The sequence below is a fragment of the Euleptes europaea genome, chromosome 2 (assembly GCF_029931775.1).
Source record: "Euleptes europaea isolate rEulEur1 chromosome 2, rEulEur1.hap1, whole genome shotgun sequence".
NCBI lineage: Eukaryota > Metazoa > Chordata > Lepidosauria > Squamata > Sphaerodactylidae > Euleptes > Euleptes europaea.
Window position 1 is genome coordinate 12496592 of NC_079313.1, and position 27166 is coordinate 12523757.

Sequence of the window (27166 nt, forward strand, 5' to 3'; positions counted from 1 at the left end):
GTAAGCTGGTTTGAGTCTCCCTTAAGTGGTAGAGAAAGTCAGCATATAAAAACCAACTCTTCTTCTAAATTAGAAATTCTTTCTAGTTAGTGTAGAATACAGCCAAGGTCGGGCAAGAATTCATTCCCCTTCGAACCAGGACCCGGCAGCGTTCGCCTCTCACCCCAGTTCTCTGGCAGGAGGGAATTTTCCCAACATTTTTAAAGCAGAGGTCCCCAAACACGGTAAGCCTGTGACCACTTTAGAATTCTGAGAAATGGCAGTGGGTACCAGCATAAAATAGCTGCTGGGGAGGGGGATCTAACCCTCCCTTGTCAGGGATGCTCTAGGCTGATCCTGCATTAAGCAGGGGGTTGGACTAGATGGCCTGTATGGCCCCTTCCAACTCTGCTATTCTATGATCTCAGATTAACAGTTATTGGGAGGAGACTTCTCTCTGCATGAGAGCTGGTGCTCTACTAAACCTGGGGAGCCCCAAAGGCTGAGCTGGAAATGATAACTTCTTATAAATAATTACATTTATGAAGTGTACACAATCGATATGATAAAAACACACGGCCTGGAACACAGGCTACATAGAAACCGCCAGTATAAACTGTTAACAGAAATATTCCACACGGTTGACTATTATTAAAAACACATCCGGAAATTGGAAAACTTCATGTCTTGTGTGGCCAGATGTAAAGTAATAACATCAATCATGGGTTTTTTAATACGGTAACATGCTCACACAAGCGTCTGTTGTAAAATTATCAATATTTCTAGATGTGCATAAGACCAACCAATGACAAAATCTATTAGCTTGTTTAGTTGAGCTAAACCAACCATCAGATTCCCTCTAAGGCAGCTGCACGTTTAAAACTTTTGCTTCCTTTTTACCTTCTTGAAATCTTTGGGTGCGCAACCACCCTGCTGCTGAGCGTCATGTTTCTACTTCTCGGGTTCGTAGAGGGGCTCGGTACCCTTTGTCTCTTATAACAGTCCCCTTTTGGGAGATTTCACAGAGGGCCATGGGGCAGAAGAGGGGATGTGGCTCAGTGGCAGAGCATCTGCTTGGCATGCAGAAGGTCCCACGTTCACTTCTTGGCATCTCCAGTTAAAGGGACTAGGCGAGCAGATTATGTGAAAGACCCCTGCCTGAGACCCTGGAGAGCTGCTGCCAGTCTGAGTAGACCATACTGACTTTGATGGACCAAGGGTCTGATTCAGTATAAGGCAGCTTCATATGAAGTCAATAGGCTTTAGGGGAGGGGATGAAGCTCAGTGGTAGAGCATCTGCTTGGCATGCACAAGGTCCCAGGTTCACTTCCTGGCATCTCCAGTTAAAGGGACTAGGTGAGTAGGTGATGTGAAAGACCCCTGCCTGAGACCCTGGAGAGCTGCTGCCGGTCTGAGTAGACCATACTGACTTTGATGGACCAAAGGACTGATTCAGTATAAGGCAGCTTCATGTGTTCAAGGAGGGCCAAGCCCCAGCAAATTGGCTCTGCCTCAAGGGCAATTTGGGCTGGGTCCTTCAGTGGAAATGATGATCAGTGTCAGCTCACCCGTTGCCGCCTCCCGCACTGCTTCCAGTTTTCAGGAGAAAGGACCAGGTAAGCTAGTGCCTATTTTTGCCCCTTTTGAGTGGCCCTTGTGGTGCTGGCAGGGGCCACTGAGCATGGCTTTCTCCAGGGCCATTTGCGCTTCCCAGTCCAGACAGGTTCCTTTCTCCCAGCGTGGAACTTCATAGCCCACTGGAGTAGAAGATTCTGTCCGTGCTTGCTTGCCCGCTGTCCAGATGCAGAACATCCTTTGGAGATAAGAATGGTAGCCGCCAACAGTTGTAGTCGATCCTTTTCTTCTGGCCAGGTCACCTCTTTTAGGTAGGTAGCAGGATGCTGGCGATAACATGGTGGGAGGCAGGACCACCCTCGGGGAGTTTGCCCTTTATCAAAAGCAACCTCGCTCAGCAATGAGGGGCAGAAAGTTGACAAGGGTTCCCTCCTGGGGAGGGGGGGAAGAGGTGGACAGAGAAGCTTTTCTCCCTCATAATATCAGAATGCGGGGTCATCTGCTGAAGTTGGAGGGTGAGAGATTCAAAACACAACACATTGTTAAATTGTTGAACCCCCTGCCCCAGGAGGTGGTGATGGCTGCCAACTCAGAAGGCTTTAAGAGGGGAGTGGGCATGTTCATAGAGGAGAGGGCTTTCCATGGCTACTAGTCAAAATGAATACTGGCCATGATGCATACCTATTCTCTCTAGTATCAGAGGAGCATGCCTATTGTATCCTGTGCTTTGGAACACAGGCAGGATGCTGCTGTAGTCGTCTTGCTTGTGGGCTTCCTAGAGGCACCCGGTTGGCCACTGTGAACAGACTGCTGGACTTGATAGGCCTTGGTCTGATCCAGCATGGCTTTTCTTCTGTTCTTATGTGTGTTCTGACCCTTGTAGATTCCTCTTGATCAGCTGTGGTATTTTCTAGAGGACAGGAACTCAGTGACAAAATGCTTGGTTGTTGTTTTTTTTAAACAGAGAAGATAACATGACAGCATCAGACTCCCCTCAGTGTGGGGTGAAACAAGTGAGTCTGCTTTGATTTGCTTGACTGCCACTTTCTCTTTCAAAATAAGACTTTTCTTATTCTTGGAAGGTGGGTGCGCAAAAAGCAATCGTTTCCATGATGGTGGAAGACCGGGCCTGCCAGATTAGACCAAGAATGCCCATCTAATCCCGTATCATCTTTGCCAGAGTGGCAAGTTTGGCTCTACCACCTTTGGCAACAGCCTGTCTCTGGAGGAATGACAAGTAGCCACAGATGGGGCCCTATCCTCCTCCAGGATAGATGTCTAACGCACTTCAAAATCATTCTAACCCAGACAGCACATCCTGAGTCTGGGGATTTCGTTCAGTGATTGTCACATATAGGAATTCGGAATAAAACTCTCAAAGTTGCTGCACTTACAGCTGTTTCTCCCAGTCCTTACAACAGAAGCCTTTTTTTGGCCACAATGAGAAGTAGTACGCTGGTCTATAGCTAGCGTGGCAGCTGTGGGTTGGAGAAGTTTATCAACAACTGAGGCAGCATGGTGTAGTGGTTAAGAGCGGTGGACTCTAATCTGGAGAACTGGGTTTCATTCCCCCACTCCACAAGAGTGGCGGACTCTGATCCGGTGAACTGGGTTCGATTCCCCACTCCACATGAGCGGCAGACTCTACTCCTATGTTTTTATGTTCTTATGTACTCTGGACAACCAGGTTCGATTCCCCACTCCTCCACATGAGTGGCAGACTCTAATCTGGAGAACCGGGTTCGATTCCCCACTTTTTCAAATGAAGCCTGCTGGGAGACCTTGGGCTAGTCACAGTTCTCTCAGAACTCTCTCAGCCCCACCTACCTCACAAGTTGTCTGTTGTGGGGAAGGGAAGGCAATTGCAAGCTGCTTCGAGACTCCTTAAAGGTAGAGAAAAGCGGGGTATAAGAACCAACTCTTCTTTTAGTTGAACAGAATCTCCATGCTTAAAATCAGTTTACTTTTTAATACTGATGTGTCCCCTCATTTACATAGAGTCCAATGGAGTAAATGAAGTCAAGGAGGTTGGGTGCAGGTCAAGATCTAGGGGAGAGAATCTGGGAAGCAAGATACTGGCTGGATGGACCTTTGGCAATGAGTAATTAAAATGGGAATATGAGTCCACCTCCCCCATTTTTCAGGGCTTAAAAACAAAGGGCAACTAAATATCTATTCGATGGTTCTGCCTCGCATACATCTCTTAAAAAAAGATAACGAAATGGATGAGAGGTTTCCCTACCCATGGTCCATATTAATATTTCTTCTCCAATGAAAAGCAAGACACGTTTTATCGCAAGGGTTTCCCAAAATTTCAACGATGTTCTATTTCCCTGACCTCATAAGAACATAAGAAAGGCCCTGCTGGATCAGACTTAAGGCCCATCAAGTTCAGCAGTCTGTTCACACAGTGGCCAACCAGGGGCCTCTAGGAAGCCCACGAACAAGACGACTGCAGCAGCATTTATCCTGCCTGTTGTCCAAAGCACCTAATATAATAGGCCTGCTCCTCTGATCCTGGAGAGAATGGGTATGCATCATGACTAGTATCCATTTGGACTAGTAGCCATGGATAGCCCTCTCCTCCATGAAGTTGTCCACTCCCCCTTTAAAGCCTTCCAAGCTAAGCAGACATCACCACCTCCTGGGGCAGGGAGTTCCACAAGTTAACTATGTGTTGCGCGAAGACATACTTCCTGTTATCTGTTTTGAATCTCTCACTTTCAATGGCAGCCTTCGAGGTGTACCGGAAGTATTAGTCTTCCTTTTCAATGCCTACTTTTAAAAAAACCTCTATTCTTTTTCATTCCCGCCTCTGTCCTTTTTCCTCTGTCTGACACATGATGGGATGGGGGGGGGCAGGGAAAAAGAGGATGGAAAGAAACGGGGCGGGAGTAGGAACTGCCGCTTCCCGCTGATTGGCCCTTTTCGAAAAGGTCGGTTGACGAGCAAGGGCGGGGCCACACCTAGCCCCTCTCTCTCATTGGCCGCGCGGAGGGAGACGGGCGAATGGCGGGGGCGGGCCGCCGCTCCTCCCGAGGGGCCCCTCCCTTTCGGCACCACTGAGGAGGAAATGGCGGCGGTCGTGGCGGCGGCGGCGGCGGTTGCGGAGAGCGGCGCCAAAATGGCGGACGCCGGAACGGCGGCCGTCGGCGGAGGCATGACGGCGGGGGCGGCCAACGGGGCTGGCAACGGCGTGGGCGACGGAGCTCCGAAGAGGTCTGTGAGGGGGGAGCCGCTCAATGGCGGCGGGCTGGAAGGGGAGACGGGGGGGCCGCGTGCCTGCTTATTTGTATATTTGAACTAACGGGTGTCTCTATCTCGCACATCTCGTTTTTGTGGCGCGTCAGGAAGGTGCCTGGGGGGGTGGGGTGGACGAGACCCCCCACCCACCAACCCTGCAAGGGGGGCTTCTTTTCTTCAGGCAGCCGGTGGGCCTCAGAGAAATCTCTCTCCGCCCTTGGGATTTCCCGAAACGCCGCCCGGTTGAGAACAGGGGCCTGTGGGAGGTTACATTTAAAAGACCTCCGTGCCGGGTTGCCGGGATCCCTCTTCGCCACCGGCGGGACGTTTTGGGGGCGGAGCCGGGGGAGGGCGGGGCTTCAGTGCCTTATAGAGTCCAATGGCCAAAGCGGACATTTTCCTCAGGGGAAACGGATCTCTGTCGGCTGGCGGTCCGTTGAAATAGCAGGAGATCTCCAGCTGGTACCTGGAGGTTGGCAACCCTTCCTCCGTGCGATTCACGCGTGGAAACGGAGCCGTGCGCGTCACAGGCCTGCTCGTTGCGCCCGCTGGCGTGTATGTACGCGTGTATTTGGAGAATCCTGGTGCGAGGGAGGCTACGGAAGTAACGTGCTAGTGCTGTGGTTAGCTTTAAGAATTTTTCATTGGGGGATCCAGTGGTACTATAAATACTATGCAGACTTACTCTGGTGTAGGTAAATGAGTACCCAGCTTGCTGGGGGTAAAGCATAGACCAGGGCTTGAACACAAGAAGCTGCCTTCTACTGAATCAGACCTTTGGTCTACCGAAGTCTACTCAGACCGGCAGCGGCTCTCCAGGGTCTCAGGCAGGGGTCTTTCACATCATCTACTTGCCGAGTCCCTTTAACAGGTGGTGCCGGGGATTGAACCCGGGACCTTCTGCATGCCAAGGAGAGGCTCTACCACCAAGCCACAGTCCCTCCTTAAACTTTTTCTACTCGCGACCCCTTTTCGCCCGAGAAATTTTTACTCGACCGTGGGTATATAGGTATATAAAATAGGTATACAAATAAACATTTGCCGATAATAAATGATTAAGAAATTTATTTTAAAGTAATTATTTGGTATGCATATAATTTTACCTTTTACTGTTGCCAGTTTTTTGCAACGCCCACTTTCAGTTACCACAGTTTAAGAAGCTTTGGTGTAGGGGACTGGGGAAGGCAAGGGCAAACCATCCCATAAACATGATCTGCCTAGTAAACGTTGGGATGTGATGTCACCCCATGGGTCAGTAATGACCCAGTACTTGGACAGGGGTCTACCTTTACCTTTAAGTTTGTGTAAGATCTGGAATTTGAACCTGGTTTTCTCCCGATTCTAGTTGACCACTGTAAAGCACTGTACAACAGTGACCTATGTATAAAGTTATGTATTTGAAAAATATAGGGCTAGGTATGGTAATATTTTTTTATAATACTAAAACATTTTCTTATTTACTTCCACATTTCTTCCCAGTCAGGACTCGAAGGGGGCTGATAATATTTTTCCCTTCACCATCTTATTTTCGCAACAACCCAGTGGGAGTCCAGTGGTACCATAAATACTATCCAAATTTACTCTTGCATAATTTTGTATAAGATCTGGAATTGGAACCTGGTTTTCTCCTGATCCTGGTAGAATACTGTAAAGCACTGTACAACACTGACCTATGTATAAAGTTATGTATTTGAAAAATATAGGGCTAGTTACGGAAATATGCTTTTTATAATTTTAAAACATTTCCTTTTTTACTTCACGTATATTCCATGTTCCTCCCAGGTCGGGACTCGAAAGGGGCTTATAATATTTCCCCCTTCACCGTCTTTATTTTCACAACAAGCCAGTCAGGGAGGTTAAGCTAAAACTGGGTGACTTGCCCAAGGTCACTAGTGACAGGCTTTTTCTGGAAAGCATGGGGACCCACACTGCCGGTCTGATGAATTCAGGGAACCTGCTTGGGTTTGTGAGAGCCTTTCCCCTCAGTTTCAAGATATCCTTCAGGATAGCAAGTGCAAAGGATTTGGGTTGCTGTTGTAAGGTAAGTTTTGTACTGAGCATGAGGAGTAGTACAGAGGTCACGGAAGTGGAAGGTTTAATAAAACAGCAAAGAAGATTTATTTATGTACAGGTTATGTGGCGAATTCTCTTTAAAGCTTGTAGTTAACCACCAGGTCTGCTCATCACCAGAGACAGGCCTCACAACTCTGTCTTCTCCCAGAAGTAGAGTTAAACCACTCTCTGACATGAAATTGCACATGGAATTGTCTGCTCCATAGCCGAGACAGTTCCTGTTTTCTGTATTTTCTGTGTTTTCCCTCAGGCATCCCTTGTGACCGCAATCCGAAAACTTGCCAGCGTGGTGTAGTGGTTAAGAGCGGTGGTTTGGAGCAGTGGAGTCTGATCTGGAGAACTGGGTTTGATTCCCCACACCTCCACATGAGCGGCGGAGGCTAATCTGGTGAACTGGATTTGTTTCCCCACTCCTCCACACGAAGCCAGCTGGGTGACCTTGGGCTAGTCACACTCTCTCAATCCCACCTACCTCACAGAGTGTCTGTTGTGGGAAGGGAAGAGATTGTAAGCTGGTTTGATTCTCTCTTAAGTGGTAGAGAAAGTTGGTATATATAAAAAAACCCAACTGTTCAACTCAATTCTTCTAAGGCTCTGGCTTGCCACCTAGGGCTTGGGACCCTTGATTCTATTACAATACAGGTAAACCCCACATTGGACCACCCTGGCATACTTAATCCCTTTTAAACAAAGGGCAATTTGGTATAGACTAGACCAGGTATTTGTCATGGACGTTCAGAGCCATTACTTCTACAAGCTCTGAATACCTGTATGTTTTCTAATAAAGTCAACCCTTTCTGGACTACCTGTCTGGACTACCTGTTGCTTTAAGGAGTACTATGGGGACAAGTGTTTACATTAAGGCAGGAATCACTCTCTTCTTCCACCTGCCTGGTTAGAGCCCTGGAAGGTTCGCCTGCGTCTCAACCACCAGTTCCTCGCGTGGAATCCTGGAGGACTTAAACCATTGGGCCCTTCTATTGGGAACGTCGACCTGCCCTGACGACCCTACTCTACTGCGTGATGTGCTCATCGAAGCACTGCAGACTGATGCAGAAATCAACCGCCTAGTGGAACATGTTCGGATGCAATGGCGCCGTCTTGCTGAGGCAAAGCCGTGGACGTCTGAGGACACAGATCGAAGCTCCCATCGCGAACTCCTGGCCCTGGACGGGCTGTTGGAAGAAGTACATGTAGCACAAGAGGACTTGGTAACCTTGACTCGCTTTCTAGCGAGATTGTCATTGCAAGAGACACAACCAGACTCGGAAGCGGTCCCTATCCTCCCCGACTCGCCCCGATCCATGGCCGGGGCACGCGCGGGGGGAACCCCGCTGTTATTTGTTCCGGATCCTAACGAGTGCCTAGCGGAGGCACAAAAGGTCGCTGTCCAGACAGCATTGCTATTCGTGGGAATGCCCCCGACCACAACCACGGTGACCGATTTAACGCAGCTGTTAACCCTGATGTTCGGGGATGGTACAGCTGTTCTAGCTGTCCAGGTTCAACCTCTGCTTGGCGGGGACTCTACCCCACTCCTCGCTCTTCTGGATCAAAAAGCCCTTCCGATCGTCACCGAGACCGCCGCCTTGAAGCTCGAAGCCAACCAGGCACTCACAGACCAAAAGAAGGCCGAGGAGCAGTTACGAGTGGCGGATGCGGCGGCGGCCAAGGCTCAGGATGAAAAGGAGCAACGATTGGCCGCCGACCGAGCGCGAGCTGCCGCGGACGTACGTCCTAAAGACACTGTGGGATTTGGGCTTTCATTTGGGTCCACATTTTCCCCGGCTTTCGCTCCGTCTCGCACCACGCAACGCGCACGGCGCCTTGCAGAACACCTGCCAGAATCGGACTACGAGGACGACCTGTATGGTGACGGATCCCACTGGGCTACCGACCTCCGAGTCAGCCTATCCAGGCGCACCGGGAGAGTCGGTGATGACATGCATCTTTTGCGGAGCCAAAACCAGGCCTTGATTGACCGGGTAGCTCAGCTATAAGACCAAATGGAGCAACTACTCTGTGAAAATGAACGTTTGCACCGCGCTCAAACCACCCCAGCCTCACCGGTTCCAACCCAACCACCTCAGCCAGCTCCACAACCGCAAGTTCCACCGCAGAGGCCTCCACTTGTACCGCCCCCAGGGGCGCCCGCCGTACCACCCGCTGGGGCACCCGTTTTGCCACCGCCTCCAGGGGCACCAGCTCTGCCGCTTCCAGGACAACCGCCGGCGCTACCCCTAGCGCCCCCTATTCAGTGGAAGCAACCACGATTAAAAATCACTTATGATGGCTCGGTTGATGCTTTGCCCTGTTTCCTACATCATGTGGACAGTTACATGAGGGAACAAGGACAATACTTCCCCCCCCCTCGAGGACGGCCGAGTTCGATTCGTTGCCTCTCTGTTGACGGGGAAAGCGGCCAACTGGATGGTCCTCCAGTTTGACACTCGGGCCCGATCCATACGCTCTCTCAACAATTTCATGTTTGCCCTGCGGAGGCGGTTCGAGGACCCCTTCTTGGGAGAAAGGGCCAAAGCCGAACTCCTGCAACTCTGGCAAGGCTCTACTCCCGTTCGAGAATTCACAAATGAGTTCCAACGACTTGCCAGTAAAATTGTGGATTGGCCTGAAGCCACCCGAATACACTATTTCCGGGAAGCTCTACACCCTGACATCTTGAACTGGGCATACATGCAACGAGACCCCGACACCCTGGAAGATTGGATTTTACTGGCGGAGGAGGTGGAAAGCCGCCGCCAGTTTATATCTCTGGTCCGGCGTCGGACCAGAGAGGGGAGCAGTCTCCAAAAACCTTCTAAAGCTTCAACCCCCGCCCTGCGGAGACCAACGCGGCCCGCGCAATCCCGGTTCCAGAGGGGAGCCTGTCTCGTTTGAGGCAATATGGGCCACTTTGCGTCTGCCTGTCTGTGCCGTCCGGACCTCACACTTCCTCCCCGACCAGGCGGACTGCCGCGGGGACGACCTCAACGCAGAGGCACCACGGCCACCCGTAGCGCTGCTCCGGGATGACACGCACCCTCTGCACTTCACGTCGGAGAAGCTCCCAGTGAACCTACGTCTACCGACCCACCAGGGTCTCGGATTACAAGTGCCCCAGTGGGGGACAGCTCTCCTTCCTCGGATGAGGATCACGCCTGGAATCTCCCCGCGCTCAATCTGGAATCTCCTCTTGATCTGTCAAAAAACGGGCAGGGTCTGCGGTGAGCGGCATGACACCGCAGACCCCTGCAGCTTCTCCTGCAAAGCCCAAAGCTCCTGTTATGGTGAGTGAAGTTGAAAATACTGTAAATGTGGATGTGGTGTTACAACACTACAAAAGAGGCCCCCAGTTACATGTCAAAGCACTCATAGACTCTGGCTGTGGGCGCTCCCTAATCAATGAGGCCACTTTCAATGCGCTTAAGGTCAAATCAGAGACACTGCCGGATCCCATCCAATTCGCCCAAATGGACTGCAGTAGCTTTAGGGGAGGCCCAGTGGACAGTTGCACTCGCCGCGTCGCGATGGGTATTGGCTCACATTGGGAACAAATCGACTTTACCATAGCCGCTATCAGGTACGAAGTCATTTTGGGAATAAACTGGCTCAAGGGGCACAGCCCTTCTATAGACTGGAAGGCTGATACTATTACGTTTTCTGATCCTGACTGCGCCCAACACCACCACGAAGTCGCTGTTGTCCTTCCGACAGCCTCAGCATTGGTCTCAGATGCCCCCCTTCTTCTTTACTACTCGTTGACTATCGGGACTTTGCAGATGTTTTTAATGCTAAAGAATGCGATGCACTACCCCCCCACCGCAGAACGGACTGCGCTATCGAAGTGGTGGGGGATGGTAAGCTTCCAAAGAGTAAAATCTACCCCATGAGCGCTGCTGAACGTACTGTATTGCGGGACTTTTTAGACAAAAATGTCGCTTGTGGGTTCATATGGCCATCCTCCGCCCCTATCTCAGCCCCCGCTTTCTTTGTCCGCAAAAAAACAGGTGATTTACGCTTATGCATAGATTTTCGGAAACTCAACACAGTTACTCAAACCAGCGCCTACCCCATTCCTTTGATTTCAGACATCTTAGGGCAACTAAAGGAGGGGCGCATTTTCACTAAACTGGACTTAGTCGAGGCTTATTATCGAGTCAGAATTCGTGACGGAGATGAACCCCTCACTGCCTTTTCCAGCTGTTTTGGTATGTTTGAGTTTCTTGTGATGCCGTTCGGATTACAGGGGGCTCCGGGGGTCTTCATCCAATTTATTAACGAAATCCTACATGACTTGTTATACCGAGGCATGGTGGTTTATCTGGACGATATCCTTATCTATTCCAAATCAATGGACGAGCATGTTGCTCTAGTGAGGGAGGTGTTACAACGCCTCAGAGACAACCACCTCTATGCTAAAGCATCCAAATGTGAGTTCCACCAAGAACAATTGACATTCTTGGGTTACATTATATCGCACCAAGGTCTCACCATGGACCCTGCAAAGGTACAGTCTGTAATCGATTGGGATCCACCCTCTACCCGCAAACAAGTGCAGCAATTTCTAGGCTTTGCCAACTTTTATTGAGGGTTCATTCCCAATTTCGCTCATGTAGCACTCCCAATCACTGATCTACTTAAGACTAAGGGAAAGGGGACTTCGGCCACGTTACCCACAGCAAAAATCCAATGGACTCCCCAGTGCCAGACCGCTTTCTAAACCCTTAAGCAACTGTTCACTTCGAACCTGTGCTAAAGCATCCTAATCCTGAACACATGTTTATAGTGCAAGTAGACGCTTCCGACGTGGCCATGGGAGGTGCTCTTTTGCAACAGGGTACAGATGGTTTGTTGCACCCCTGCGCTTATTTCTCTAAAAAATTCGCGCACTCACAACTGAACTGGCCCATTTGGGAAAAGGAGACAGCTGCTGTCTACTATGCCCTCACTATTTGGAGGCAGTTCCTGGAAGGTTCCAAGGTCCCCTTTGAGGTCTGGACCGATCACAAAAACCTGGAGGCACTAACTGGGACCCGTAAACTGTCCGCGAAACAACTACGCTGGGCTGACTTCTTCGCTCAATTCTGTTTCGTGCTCAAGCATGTCCCTGGAAAACAAAATGTACTGGCGGATGCCCTATCTCGCCTTCCCCAGTATCCTACCAAAGTAGACCGCCCCACCGAGTCACTCTTCTCCCCTGCTCACGGGGGTACTCCCTACGCTGGCGGTCCAAACCAGGTCACAGACCCAACTCCACTCCCGTTCTGAACCGGTCAACATGGACGCTCGAGGGGGGGGGAACTGCCACCCGGAACTCAAATCTGACTCCCTCGCCTGCTCCATCCGCTTCTCCGGCATCCCGACGCCAGGACGAGCTAGTTGTGCGACCCCCCTCCTCGCCTCTGGTCTCCTCTCTAACTCAGCCTGGCCATGTCCCGCCCACCTCTCAGGGTAAGATGGATCTGCCTGTCTCTTTCCTAGACTCTCTTCGTTCCCACTGCCAAGCAGAACATTCTTCTCAAACACTTCCCACTTCTGCTGCAACGGGGTGATTATTGGTACAGAGACTCCAAACTGTATGTACTTAAGGGGTTGCGAAGGGAGGTCCTGCAACTCGCTCATGGGGCCAAAACCGCGGGGCACTTTGGATTTTTGAAAACGCTTCACTTATTACGCAGGCAGTTTTGGTGGGCGGGCATGCGTGCCGACGTGGACTCGTTCATCCGCAGTTGCCCGATATGTGCCACTGTTAAACAGTCCCAAGGGAAACCCTCTGGTCTATTGCAGCCGTTAGAAACCCCCTCCAGACCTTGGGAGGTAATCGCTATGGATTTTATGACTGATCTCCCTCTCAGCGAAGGGAAAACTGTGTTATGGGTTATTACCGACCTGTTTTCAAAACAGGTGCATCTCGTCCTGTGCGCAGGTATCCCATCCGCCCCAAAACTGGCCCGCCTCTTCATGTCGAGTGTCTTCCGACTACATTCCTTTCCGCGCAAGATTGTGAAGCTTTCCTTAAACTGGTGGGGGTAGAACAGGGTCTGTCTAGTGCTTTCCATCTTCAAACGGATGGGCAAACTGAACGTGTTAATGCTGTACTAGAATGTTATCTTCGTTGCTATGTCAGTTACCACCAAGATGATTGGGTTGAGTTGCTACCTTTTGCTGAGTATGCTTATAACAATTCTGTACACCAATCCACAGGTTTTAACCCGTTTCAAGCTGTGTATGGCCAGGACTTCAGTCCCACTGGCCATGTTGATATGTCTGGGGAGGGGGGCGGCGAAGACGTGACGACCTGGGTGCATGCAATTCAAACCACCTGGCCCTGGCTGGTAAAAAACCTTGAGCGGGCTAAACGTAAATACAAAGCTCCAGCTGACAAACACCGATCTCCCAGCCAGGACTTGAACGTGGGTGATTTAGTCTACCTGTCCACCAGGAATCTCCGATCCACCCATCTGAGTGGGAAACTCAGTGCCAAATACGTGCGCCCCTACCCTATTCTCGGATCATTAACCCTGTGACTGTGGAACTCACCCTGCCAAAGACTCTTAAACGCATACACCCTGTTTTCCATGTAAGCCTCCTAAAACCACATGTTTCCTCCCCTGAATGGCATCCCGATCTTCTTCCTGACCAACCGGTGATGGTGGGAGGGGGAAGAGCATTTCGAAGTTGCTAAAATACTGGACTCCCGTATTCGTCATGGCTCCTTCCAATATCTTGTTCACTGGAAACACTTTCCCCCTGCCTGTGATGAATGGGTTCGCTCATGCGACGTCTTTTTAGAGTTGATTTAGTTTTAGAAAATCCTGTTTTCAAATCTTGTAGAAAAACCAAGTTTATTTGGTGATACTGGAACCAAGATAATAAATCTTTGACTTCTTCATACTCTTTATGAAAAGTCAATACCACCTAGGTATTGACCAGAACAAGACCCAGATCAAGGTTGTTGTCTTTTGCGCCCTCCAACAATTATTCTGTGGGCTGAACTCCTGGAATTCGGTCTGGCCACTTCTCTGAGGCCCTTAACGTCCCAAGGTTCTGTGACTGACCCGTTGTGGTTTTTTGTTTGTTTGTTCACTTGCAGTGAAGGCGATCGGGCAAACCAGAGCGAGAAGAGGAAAGAGAAAAATGCCAAGCGGGGAGGCGGCAGTCGCTTTGAGCCCTACGCCAGCCCTTCAAAAAGATACCGAGCTTTCATTACCAACATTCCCTTCGATGTGAAGTGGCAGTACCTCAAAGACCTGGTGAAAGAGAAAGGTAAACCATTCTGGGTGTTCCTCAGCTGTGTTGGTTGTCCTTACCCGTGATCGGATCTCCCTGTCCAGTAAGCAGGACCGTGCCTGAAGTGACTTTGGGCAGACTTGGCCACGTTGGAGCAACGAAAGTGTTTTTTTTAAAAGACAGACCCTCTTCTGGTGTTGCATGCTAGCTGCTGCGCTCTCGCAGGAACGCATCCTGTGCGCGCAGGCGTGTTTGACATCGGCTCATCAAGCTTCCGTAAAGGAGCCTTTTGGTCTCTCGGAAGAGGCAAGACTTCCATCAGGGCTTGGCGTGAGGTTTTCCATGGGAAACTTTTTCATGGGTCAGGGCAAGTCGTCCACTTAACTGCTGAGGAGGAAAGCAGTAGCTTTTTTAAGGTTTAGGCAATTTTGTTTTTTGTTGTTGAATACCCAGGGACCATCTGAGTGTGACTTCACAGGAGGATGGATTCATGTTTCTCCCTCCCTTTTTGTTTTGCAAAGGGGGATGATGCTGGCAGTTTATTGGCTTCGCTTTGAACTATGAGCATCTCAGTTTAAAAGAAAAATCAGTAATGAAAAAAGTTAGCAATCTTACATTAGCCTATTTGGCAGGTAGCCATATTTATCACCCATCTAACTTTCTTCAGAGAATTTTGGCCAGAATGCTCAAATATTCTCTAAAAAAACAGTGATCTTTCTTCCAAAAGCCAAACCAAGCAGCCAAAACTAACTCATAATTCCTTGGTTGTTTGGTACTTAATTCCTGATCAGTTTTTTTTAAAAAAAAAACTGGGGACAGATACATAACACCTCCATCCTCCTGGTGAACGTCTCTTGAAATGTATTCAGTGGGAATAAACCTAGGGTCATGTGTTTTGAAAGTTAGGGCCCAATGCGTACCTGTGGCTTAAAGTGAAGGCCGAGAGCTAATGGGCTTGTGAGCCTAAGGAAAGCAAACTTTGGAAGGGTTCACTAGAAGCTTAAATGGGATTGGAATGCACAGCCCCATCCATAATTAATGTGGCGTTATTCTGAATCTTAGCAGCCATGTGCAGATGGCGGTTTTACAATTGAGCTATCCAGTCCTTTTCCAGTTACAGTTTCATTGCATTAATTATGGATGGGCCTTATGCTTTGGAACATGTCAATTCTTGACCTACGCCGTGCGAGAATTATTGGTGGATAGAAGCGTCTGTCTGCATGGGTGTGCCCCACTGCCAGCACTACGTTGAACTTGTTCCAAGTGTGTTCTGGTCTTTTTCTCCAGCTCACGTGGATGCAAAAGTCCACGAGACTAGTTTCCTCCGCTGCTCTGCTCAACTGTGTCTCCCTGCAAGGAGGCTCCTAGGAGACACAGTGAAACCTTCATTCTCTCTGCAGGGCTTAGTGTATTTCAGACAGATGGTGCGTTCTTGGGTTTTGTGACTACAGCTGAGAATTGAGTAACGCGTTCCTTAAAGCTGTGTTTTCAGCCCCGACCTTCCAAACTGACGTCTTTGAGAAATCCAGATAAATTTATTTTTGGCTTCAAGTCACAGTACTTCCAAGAACCAGGAATGTGGCTCTAAAAATTGTTAGAGTTCTGGGATTTTGTATGTAAGAATTACAAGCTCCAGGTTCAGGTTCGGGAGCAAGCAGAACCGTTTTGGAGCAGCAGGTAAATTGAGGCAACAGATTGCTGCTCCCTCACGCTACAATCTTGCGAAATCGAAAGCCCTTTATGATAACTTTTCCAGAGGTGTCTTGGCACCAGTAAATATGGTTTTAGGAGGCTTAAGCGTTGTGGTCTGTTCAGATCTCTCCACTGGTGTGTTTGGATGCCTCCCTCTGAAATGTCCAAATGGTGGCCATTCGGTGAAGTAATTTCAGTGTATCATTTGTTGGTGAAACTTAGTTACAGGTGTGCTGTACATTTCCCCCCTTTTTATTCAGATTTTACCAGTGTTCTTGATTTCCCTCCATCATAACCAATCCAAAACTGAACCAGGTTAAAGTGGATTCACATCCTTAGTTGGGAGCCTTTGACAAAACAGGGCTGACTAACTTTATACAAATGCCATCCTTTGATCGGGCAAGTCTTCTAAATTGCATTTTATCCTGTCCTCCTAATGTGGATCTGCTTGAAGTTTGAGTCTTAGGACAGTATTTGATTTAATAAAATTTCAGATGCCAAAGCCTTTCCCGTAATTTCTTTGTTCAGAGGCTAAGCGGTAGTAGTTCTTTGTCAAGCAGCAAGAGGTGCTGTTGTCTCCCAACATCATTTGCGAGAATAGCAAGTTTAGCAAGTCAGTTATCAAAATGAGACTAGCTAGCTATATCTATAGCAGTGGTTCCCAAACTTTGGGCCACCACCCCCTTGGTTCTACAAACTCAACCCCAGCACCCCCTACCCTATCCTATAAAAAGCATTATTCAAAATAGGGGTTTGTATGATGGACTAAAGAAGATAATAAAATTTCAAAACAGTAACAATTAATTGCACATCTATTCAAAATCAAATTAAAACTTTTTAGTTTAAATTTATTCAACAAAACTGCTGAACTTGATCCAGTGGTACCAGCTCTTCAAAGTCTGGAAAAAACTCTGATAGTTTCCACTAAATTTGCCAGCATGGTGCCATAGCTTGATCTATTGTAAATTAGTGAACAACACAGTTAAAGGGGCCCACCTCTAGTGCCCCCCTGCTGCCCTCTTGCCTCTTAGTGCCCCCCTTGGTAATCCCATCCCTTCAGAGGGTGGTACTGCCCACTTTGGGAACCACTGATCTATAGTGTAGTCTTCTATGCCATCTTGTGCCTGTTCATAGCTTTTGTTTAATATCCTTCAGCACTTTTGGCTCATCGTGCATGTAGATCAGGGGTAATATCTAGAAGTGGGAAGAAAGAAGAGCCAGTTTGGTGAAGTGGCCAGAATATGAACAAAAGAAGCTGCCTTAGGCTGAATCGGACCATTGGTCCATCAGAGTCAGTTTTGTCTACTCAGATTGGCAGCAGCTTTCTAAGGTCTCCGGACAAAATTTTCACGTCACCCATTACTTTCACGTCTTTTAGCTGGAGATGCCGGGGATTGAACCTGGGACCTTCTGCATACCAAGCAGATGGCTCTCCCACTGAGCCACAGCCCCTCCCCTTGGATGAGCTTGGATGAGAGAGGGCCAGGTTCAAATTCTGGCACAACCCTGAGATTCACTGAGTGGCCTTTGGCAACTAGATTCTCTTAGCTTGCCCTACCTTATAGGGCCGATGGGATGAAATAAGGAGTTTATGTACATCATTCATGGGAACAGTAGTATGTAGTGAGCCCAGTTAAGTCCAAGTATAGCGACTTGGAGTGGATTCACTTGGGGGGAACTTCATGTGAAGGAAATACAGAAAGTGTGGTTTGCTAGGGAAAAGAGGTAAGCAGTCCATCTCCTCAGTGGAGTGTTGGCTCTGGTTCCGCTTAAAGCAACATTCAGAGTTTGGTCTCCATTCCACATGGCCAGAACATTGTAAGTCAATGATGCATGTCAGCCTTCAGCAAATCAGATTAGAAGCATTTGGCTAAAAGTGGACATAAGCAAGTATCTGTGTGGGTTGTCTATTTCTTGGTGCTAACTGGGCGCCAACCATTCCAGAGAAATTGAGAATATGGAAATGGCTGGCATGCTGACATGGGAGGAGAAAATCAAGGCTGTACATTGACTGTACGTTCAAATTTACTGCACACCTGTAATGCCAAGTTGTGGTGGATTAGCAAACATGGAGTATTCTTGGGCTTTCTAATAAGGCAGAGGCTCCATATAAGGTTGTTGACGATTGTTCTAAATTCCCCTTGTTTTCTTGGCTTTCTCCCTTTGGTCTATGTACCGTCTGGAATCTGATTTATAGTTGGTGAGGTAACATACGTGGAACTCTTAATGGACGCTGAAGGAAAGTCAAGGGTAAGTCTTTTGAGAGCATTTCTTCCGTGGATTTTAACAACATGACAAATGTAACTGTATGGTGGTGTTGAACCGAACGAACTTGGGGAAAAATCGTGGATGTAGAAGTGGTTCTATCGTTGGTGCTGCCCCGAAGCTGCTTCATGGGTGGGCAGGGAGGTGGTGGAAGGGGGCGCGACTGGCCCAGCAGCACCCCCCCTGCTGTGCTCATTCGGTGTTGGCTGTACGCATGGGTCCTTGTGTACTTTTCACTGGTACATTAACGTTAAACACTTAGCTTAAATGTCTCTTGTGGTTCTCGTTTGCTGATCTCGTAAGCTTAGTGTGGAAGAGAGGTTGTGTAAATGTCAGGTCTGTCTCTAAATGAAAACTCCCCCGATAAAGAGCTGTTGTAGGTGTTAGTGCTTTTCAGTTCAGTGGAAGGATGTTTCAGCATCTTCCTTGAGGGCTGATTGGAAGAGAGTGGCTAGGGATCTGATTTCCTAGAGGCAAGCAGGAGCTATGAGGACGATGTCTCTAGAAGTTAGTCTGTTCTGCATATTGCTCCTTCTGCGTGAACCCTGGCCACGTAGCAGTAGCGTACGTACGGAGTTCAGGTAACAACAGCCGTGTCGGTGTCGAGCAGTGAAGTCTTGATCTAACGATCGTAAAGACAAATTTAAGTATCCTTTTTAAAGAATATTTAACTTTTTGGCATTGAGCTCTCTTACTGACTTGTTTCCTTTCTCTCCCCCCTTCCACACTCTGTTCTCGCCGCTGACCATGAAATCGCCGCGCCATCAGGGATGCGCGTAAGTAGCTGTCAGTCGTTGTGACGGGGTGGGGGCCCGAGAGCTTAAAGCTAGACACCCTTGCTGATTTGGCCTTGTTTTCTACCCCACAGTGTGGTGGAGTTCAAAATGGAAGAGAGCATGAAAAAGGCTGTGGAGGTGCTGAACAAGCACAGCCTCAGCGGGAGGCCCCTGAAGGTGAAGGAGGTGAGCAACATTTCCTAGAACACTATGTCCATTGGTGTGATGTGATGTGAAACTCCTCTGCCTGAGACAGTGGAGAGCCACTGCTAGTCTTAGTAGACAATACTGACTTTGATGGACTCAGCCCAGTTCACCAGATTGGACTCTGATCTGGAGAACCGGGTTTGATTCCCCACTCCTCCACATGAGCAGAGGACGCTAATCTGGTGAACCGTTGGTTGGTTTCCCCACTCCTACACATGAAGCCAGCTGGGTGACCTTGGGCTACTCAGCCCCAACTGCCTCACAGGGTGTCTGTTGTGGGGAGAGGAAGGGAAGGTGATTGTAAGCCGGTTTGATTCTCTCTTAAGTGGGAGAGAAAGTCGGCATATAAAAACCAACTCCTCTTCTTCTTCATTAACCATACATGTGCTATGGTAGCATAGGGTGCAGAAGTTTGCAACTCTTTCTCAAATATTGGGCGTCCTTGCAATTTTCTTACAGAAAAGGAAGGCATTTATACTTTAAAATTCTATACATATATCCAGTAGTACAATTTCATGTGCTGAGTTATCAATGACGCAACTGAACCCCACACAATGGCTTGCTTCTCAACTCATCCATTTGGGGTGGGGGCGTCATATTGCTTTGAAAGCAGACCTCACATAAACAAATTTCTTTTGTTGTAGGATCCTGATGGAGAACATGTCAGAAGAGCGGTGCAGAAGGCAATGGCGGCATCCGGTGGCGGGATGGGGATTGGGCCTGGGCCTGGTGGCCCGGGGATGATCAATATCCCTCCCAGCATCCTCAACAACCCCAACATTCCAAATGAGATCATCCATGCCCTGCAGGCCGGCAGGTTGGGAAGTACCGTCTTCGTGGCAAATGTAAGTCATTTATTTACTTATGTCTTTATTTACAGGGCCGGCAAGGCAGCTAGCAGATCAAAAACATACGTGATAAGCACACATCTTTTAAAGAACACACAAAACCATTAAAACCAAACAAAAATACAATGGAACCCAAGTGACAATTTGACACACAAAACCATAAAAACGGCAGCACATAAAGGCAGGAAGGGGGGATCACTGAGGAAACGCCAGATGAAAGGAAGTCTTTACCTGCTGATGGAAGACAGCAACCAAAGGGGACGGGCGAGTCTTTCAGGGGAGAGGTTTCAAGAGCAGGGGTGTCGAACTGAATCGTTATGAGGGCCAGATATGGCGTAAATGTCACTTGTTCGGGCCAGGCTGTGCCTTGCCAGCCCAGATCGGGGTGGTGGTGGCAGCCAGATAAGAGTTCACTGGCCAGATAAGAGTTCTCAAGGGGGCCGAATCCGGTCCCCAGGCCTTATGTTTGATGCCCCTGTTCTAGAGTTTTGGTGCCATGACAGAAGACCCTCTCCCAAGCCACCACCCACATAATCTCAGAACTCGAAGCAGGGCCTCAGAAGATGACCATAGTGGCTAGGCAAGGTTTGTAAAAGAGTAGGTGTTCCTTCAGGTATGCTGGTACCATGCAATATAGTTCTTTAATCATCAATGCAGGCACTTTGAATTGTATTCTGAAATCATTTGGGAGCCAATGTGGATGAGTCAAGTCTGCAGTGATAGGGTCCCTGCAACCCATTCCAGTCAGCATTCTGGCTGCAGCATTCTGCAATAGTTGAAGCTTCTGAACACTTTTCAGAGGGCTGCCCTGTGTGTAGTGCAGGGGTCGGCAAAGTGCGGCTCCCGAGCCGCAAGTGGCTCTTTGGGCCCCTGAGTGCGGCTCTTCCCACGTGCAGGCGCGCAGGTCGCGAATGTCGATTGAGACGGGGGGTGGGGGGGGAACGTGACGAAGCAGCGACCGCGTGCCGCTGATGCTGGCGGGCCTGCTGTGGGGATTGGGTTTTTTTTAAGCAGCGGAGGGGGTGGCCACCGTGTCGATATTTGTACGGTAAGCCCAAGCTTTCTTTTAGGATTGGGCGACAGAGGGCCCCCCGAGGCGCCCTCCCTGGCCCCGAGGCCAGTTCACAGCACAAGTGGTCTGCTTTGAAAGACCTGGAGAAGGAAGACATGATGATTTTTAACACCTGGAATCGTATTCCTGACTCATATGATCAGTTGAAAAAACTAGTGTTTGCTGTTCTTTCCCTTTTCGGTTCTACATATTCATGCGAGCAAGCTTTTTCAAGCATGAACCTTATCAAGAGTAAATTGAGAAGTCGTCTTATTGATGAGAACCTGGAATCGTGCCTAAAATTAAAAGCAACATACAAACCTGACTTACCCAAACTTTCCAAGGAGATGCAAGGCCATTGTTCACATTAAGTGTTTGTCAGTCATTGTCATGATTTAATGTTATGGATACGTTACTTACAATTTAATTTTTATCAATAAATAAGATCATTATTAAGTATGTTGTCAAGTTTTATTCAGTGTACCTATAGTTTAATTAAGACTTAAAACTTTAATTAAAGTTTATTAAGTTAATAAACAGTGTACCTACCTATATATTTTAAGTTTAAAAAATTTGGCTCTCAAAAGAAATCTCAATCGTTGTACTGTTGATATTTGGCTCTCTTGACTAATGAGTTTGCCGACCCCTGGTGTAGTGCATTGCAGTAATGTAATCTAGATAGCTGCCAGTTCAGCCGTGTCGCCTTAAAAACTGGCCACCTTTCTAGGCACTTGCCTGTATGATACCTGGAGTTTTCGCTCTGAGGGGAGGGCATCTTGAATGATGGGTGATTCCCACCGGCTGCTCAGGGAGGCAGGACTTATTTTGTCACTTCCTGTCTCCCGCATGGGAGTGTGCTAGCTCAGTTTAAAGTACTTCCCGAGCTAACCTCTAGAATGGTTTCTGATACTGGTTTTATGCATGTTGAACAGCTGGTTCTGTTAGGGTTATACTGTGCTAGCCTCTGTTGTTGTGGTGGGTGGTTGCTGTCTTCTAGTTTAGTTTAATGCAAAGGTCTCATTAAAATCTTTACAAGAGATGAATGTGCCCAGCCCCCAAATAGGTTATGCCTCATCCTCAAGCACCAGCATTGTTTTGTTTAGAAGGAGAAATGGAGATGGAGTGAAATGAGCGCATGCTTAAAACTTTTTAAAAGTTAGTTGGATGTTGCTGGTTGGATCTATAGGCTGGGTGTAGAAGGTTGACTGCTGTTGCCCTAGATGACATAGGCATGTAGTTCTGAACTGAACCTGGCACCACCTGCAAGCAAAGCAGATGCTCTGCTGCTGGACCACCACCCTTCACCAAGGAGGGAAGAGTTTGGTAAGAACTTTTAGCTAATTTTAGACAACAGCCTGAGCCATCTCTCTGCCGGGATATGTGTCTTAAGGTTAGGTCCTAAGGACAAGGTGATCCAAGAAGGTATAAGGCTAGAGAAACTGAGATCCTATTTGTACTGAAGGTACTTACATACAAGTCACCATGACAAAGAATGGGATGAAATGATTCTTTTTCCCTGTATGCAACAAAGACCAAAGTCACATTCTGGCTGGTTCTAGCTAGAAGAGCCTTGTTTGGAGGACAAGCGAGATAAAAATGCAATAGATTTCAGAACTTAGAAAACACAGCAGCTCTTCATCCGATGCCGAATTAACTTGTGGAACATGAAAAGTGCCCCTGATCAGTTGTAGATGGCACTAGGTGTACGCATATGAGTGCAGATTTAGAACTAAAAGAGCAGATTTAGATGTGTGCTGGTTTAGAACTAAAAGAGCCCATCTGTTGATTTTTTTTAAAAAAAGTCATAGTGTATAACTTTCTCTGGCTACTAACACACGTCTGGTCCCCCCCCCCCCATTATAATCCCTTCAGCTGGATTACAAAGTCGGCTGGAAGAAACTAAAAGAAGTGTTCAGCATGGCCGGTGTGGTGGTCCGTGCTGACATCCTGGAAGACAAAGATGGCAAGAGTCGGGGGATTGGCACAGTGACTTTCGAGCAAGCCATCGAAGCGGTTCAAGCCATCTGTATCCTTCTTCTGGAGTGTGGTTTAATTCTCACCGCGTCAGTGGGAAATCTTGTTACCTGGGGTGCAATGGACTCTTCCTCCATATTAAAAGTAAAACCAACCCGTCTTGTCTTGAATTAGCATGCTGGAGTGCAGCAGTAGGCTTAGAACCCTTTCTTCTGGAATGGTTGATTTCAACTAGGTCTCTCTATATAGAAATGTTTGTTTTTATTTTTAATAGAGGGATTGCTCAGTCATGAGTTCCCATCCTGCATTCTGAAATGGTACAATCCGGAGATAGATTCTCTCCTCCCCCTTTTCGTACAGTGACCAGGTTTAAGCTGTCAGTGGTCTTCCGTGTCTTTTACATTAAGAGTTACAAGGTGCCACTTTCCTCTTTGGCTGTCAGCTAAATTGTGTAGTGAGTGAGTCTGCGTGTTCGTGCACATGATTATATTTCTGTTTCCAAGCTGAGAAGATGGGAAATGGGCATTCCTCATGATCAAGAGGTTTTAGTCACTTGGCTAGAAGAGGGAGGCTTGAGCAAAATGAATAGGTTGGTGTTGGATCCTTTTTGCAATCTTGTGCTTTTCCTCTTCTCCGTTCTTCCTTTCTGACAGCATGGTATCATAGAATTCTCTACCTTTAGATATTCATTTGGCTGCCTCTGGTTTGCTTGATGGAATTCCTAATTGTGTGTGTGTCAGTCACGCTGACTCCTTGATGTTCTGCTTGACATCTTTGATTCTTTGCCTGTTTAAATAGTTACTGATTATGTTGGTTTTACTTTGGTTCTTTTCTCCTTTAGTCTTGGCCTAGCTAGTGTACAGCTTATGTGGTTTCCCACAGCCTCCCTTTTGTTTCACATTCTTTGCAGTATGGCCGTGCTCACTTTAATAACCACCCAGTATATTTTAGGCTCCTCTTAGCACAAAGCGATGTCTTCAGATCTCAGTTGGGCAAAATCTTTGTGGGTGATCCTTGACCACAGTTACCCCTCCAGCCATGTTCAATGGGCAGCTGCTGTTTGATAGACCAATGCATGTAAAGATGGTAAGTATAAGTCTGGAGTACAGCGGGCAGGGACTGTTGCGTGGGGACTTACCAGTGGAGGGGTTGGATCCAGCCTATCCATCTTGGCAATGGAGGGGCTTTCCTTGGGTGCAAGGAGCCTTCCCTGACACGAGGCTCAAAGGAAAGGAATATTGTTGTTGTTGTTGTTAGAATCATAGAGTTGGAATGGGCCATATAGGTCATCTAGTCCAACCCCCTACTCAATGCAGGATCAGCCTAGAGCATCCCTGACAAGTTTGTCCAGCCTCTGCTTAAAGATTGCCAATTAGGGGGAGCTCACCACCTCCCTAGGCAGCTGATTCCACTGTTGAATAATTATTATTTTTATTATAATTATTATTATTTATCCCATCCTCTGTCCCAGGCCAGGCTCAGGGTGGCTAACCAAACCACATACAGTATAATAAAACCATAATATACAATAACCTTAAAATTTAAAAACCCAATTCCCAATTGTTAATCAATTAAATAATTTTCAAAAGTGGCACTCATCGTTAGAGCACAGGGACACGGTAGACCTGGAGGTGTCAAGCCAAGGTGCCCAAACTGTATTGCTGCTTACCTCGGAAGAGCTTTCTAGCTCTTCCCCTGCCTGTCTTCAGATGTCGTGTCCGGGTGGGGCTATTAAACTAATTCAAGTGATTCGTCTGTGTGCTGTGCTTCATTTGATGCTCTGTTTCAGTAGCCGATGTATTGTTTGAAGGTGTTGCGTGTGACCTTCGTGGTCTCTCTACAAGGGGTGGAAAGATGAGCTAGAGATGTCTCTGCTAGGCACAAGGCCACCTTTAAAGCCCTGGCTTCTTCTTGTATCCTCTCTAAGTACTTACTGCTTGTTTTGCGGCTTGTTGCTGCCTCTTCCAGGACGAACGAGCCTTGCCCAAAGGAGACTTCTTCCCTCCGGAGCGGCCCCAGCAGCTTCCTCGTAAGTGCATCTGTGGGTCACGGCAGGCGGGTGGAATGATTGCTTTGAGAGCTCTAAGGAGAAGTTGCTCTAAGGAGAGCCAGCATGGCATAGTGGTTAGGAGTGGTGGTTTGGAGCGGTGGACTGATCTGGAGAACTGGGTTTGTTTCCCCACTCCTCCACATGAGCGGCGGGCACTAATCTGGTGAACCAGCTTGGTTTCCCCGCTCCTATACCTGAAGCCAGCTCTGTGGCCTTGGGCTAGTCACAGCTCTCTTAGAGCTCTCAGCCCCACCAACCTCACAGGGTGTCTGTTGTGGGGAGGGGAAGGGGAGGTGATTGTAAACCGATTTGATTCTTCTTTAAGTGGTAAAGTTGGCATATAAAAACCAATTCTTCTTCTTGCTTTGCTCTCTCTTGGGCCGTACGTGGTTCCTCTTACTGTTCTGCTGTAGACACAGCAGACATGTTGCTAATTCTTTTTTTTAAATATATATTTTATTGAATACACACCTACACACAAGCCAAAGAGATACGAATACAGAAAGGAAAAATAGATTAGTAATCTTAGTAAACTAGAAATCTTTAAGTCATAACATTCATTAAAACAATCTAATAACTTAACCAATAAACAAGAGTTAACAATGATCTTCTACACCAGAGGTGGGGAACCTTTTTCCCGCCAAGGGCCATTTGGATATTTATAACATCATTCACGGGCCATACAAAATTATCAACTTAAAAATTAGCCAGCCAATACGTTTCTCAATAGGCCAGGTGGGAAAGGGTTAACACAGTTTCTTGGGCGGTCGTAGCAGCTCCCTAGCTAACGACTCTTATGCAAGGGGGGAAAAAGGTTCCTTTTCCCGGGCAAAACAAACATCTGCCTTGAATAGAGGGTATTCCTGTCCGCGTGAGGGGGCGGATCACCAGTCTTAGATCCTTCTGAGCTAGAGATCTGCCAGGACCCACGAAGGGCCAGACCAAATTATTTCGCGGGCCTTAAACGGCCCCCGGGCCTGACATTCCCCACCCCTGTTATACGCAGTCTAATTCTTCACAACCAAAACAGAAAGGGGAAGGGGGGAAAAGCATCAACCTAGAAAAACTATTTAACCAAGAAGGTTGACAAAAGACCTAATAACAGAATAAATACTAATGGGTCGCCTATGTTAAATTATCCAAAAACTTTTATACATCACAAGTAGCCAAACCAAAAAAAAAATCATTAAAACCAAACAACTTTCGTCCACAAGGCCTTCCTAGGTGGTACAACCTGACTGTTTTAAAGCTTAAGTCAGAAATGGTGCATTTTGTATTTTGAATATTTTACTTTGTGGTATTTTAACAAACTCGTACCACTGTACCACTAATTCTTCATGTTCTGCACAGTGAGCTCTGCTTAAAATACCTGTGAGAATTGATTATATTAAGTTTGGTTCGGGAACCAAATCTTGTCTTCACTGTTGTGTTGGGAGGTTTCCTCTGAGGTCCTCCTTCCAAGGGGCTGTGCTCTCCAGGGAGCTTTTTCCTCCTTTGATGATTATAATAGTTGAGAAAATGCCTTTTTAAAAGATGGCCACGAAATCTATCATCTAGGTTAAATCATTAAGCACTGAAGACTTTCTGGGTAGCATCAGCTAATTTATTTCATTGCCCGCTACTTCCAAAGCTGTTTACTCATAGGATTTATTTTTAAAACAACTCCTTGAGGTATTGTGGAAGCCAATTAACGTTGGGAGCAGTGGTTAGATGTGATTCCCCATAGAATTGGGCTGTCACATGAACCTCTGAAGCTGCTTATATGGAGTCAGGCTGTTTGTCGATCCCTCTAGCTGAGTGTTGTCTCCACTAACTGGCAATTGCTGTTCAGAGTCTTGGGCAGAGAAGCATTGAGCCGGGGTGGTGTGGCTGTTAAGAGTCAAACAAGGATCTGGGAGACCCAGGTTTCAGTCCACACTGCCATGAAAGGGGCCTTCAGCAACTTCCCTATGAGGAGCGGTTAAAATGCTTAGGTCTATTTAGCTTAGAAAGAAAGCAGTTTAGGGGAGATATGATAGAGGTCTATAAAATTATGCATGGTATGGAGAGAGTGGACAGGGAGAAGCTTTTCTCCCTCTCTCATAAAACTAGAACATGGGAATCATCTGCTGAAGCTGGAGGGTGAGAGATTCAGAACAGATAAAAGGGAAGCATTTCTTCACACAACACATTGTTAGATTGTGGAACTCCCTGCCCCAGGATG

The 27166-nt window shown here is 47.7% G+C and overlaps 2 protein-coding genes across 3 annotated transcripts in view; both read left to right on the forward strand.

The window, feature by feature from the left end:
- The window catches only part of RAB11B (RAB11B, member RAS oncogene family), a 95690-nt gene that overhangs the window by 62464 nt on the left and 6060 nt on the right, over window positions 1-27166 (forward strand). The window lies entirely within an intron of this gene.
- The window catches only part of HNRNPM (heterogeneous nuclear ribonucleoprotein M), a 33960-nt gene continuing 11503 nt past the window's right edge, over window positions 4710-27166 (forward strand). The window contains exons 1-8 of one of the 2 annotated variants that reach the window (XM_056867578.1): window positions 4710-4773; window positions 13964-14136; window positions 17990-18048; window positions 18924-19019; window positions 19685-19885; window positions 22812-22965; window positions 23950-23999; window positions 24882-24942. In XM_056867578.1, the coding sequence (XP_056723556.1) occupies window positions 4715-4773; window positions 13964-14136; window positions 17990-18048; window positions 18924-19019; window positions 19685-19885; window positions 22812-22965; window positions 23950-23999; window positions 24882-24942 (853 nt within the window). In that variant the 5' untranslated portion in view covers window positions 4710-4714. Of the gene's footprint in view, window positions 4774-13963; window positions 14137-17989; window positions 18049-18806; window positions 18834-18923; window positions 19020-19684; window positions 19886-22811; window positions 22966-23949; window positions 24000-24881; window positions 24943-27166 lie in introns of those variants that run through there. The other variant, XM_056867579.1, reaches the window with a different exon arrangement.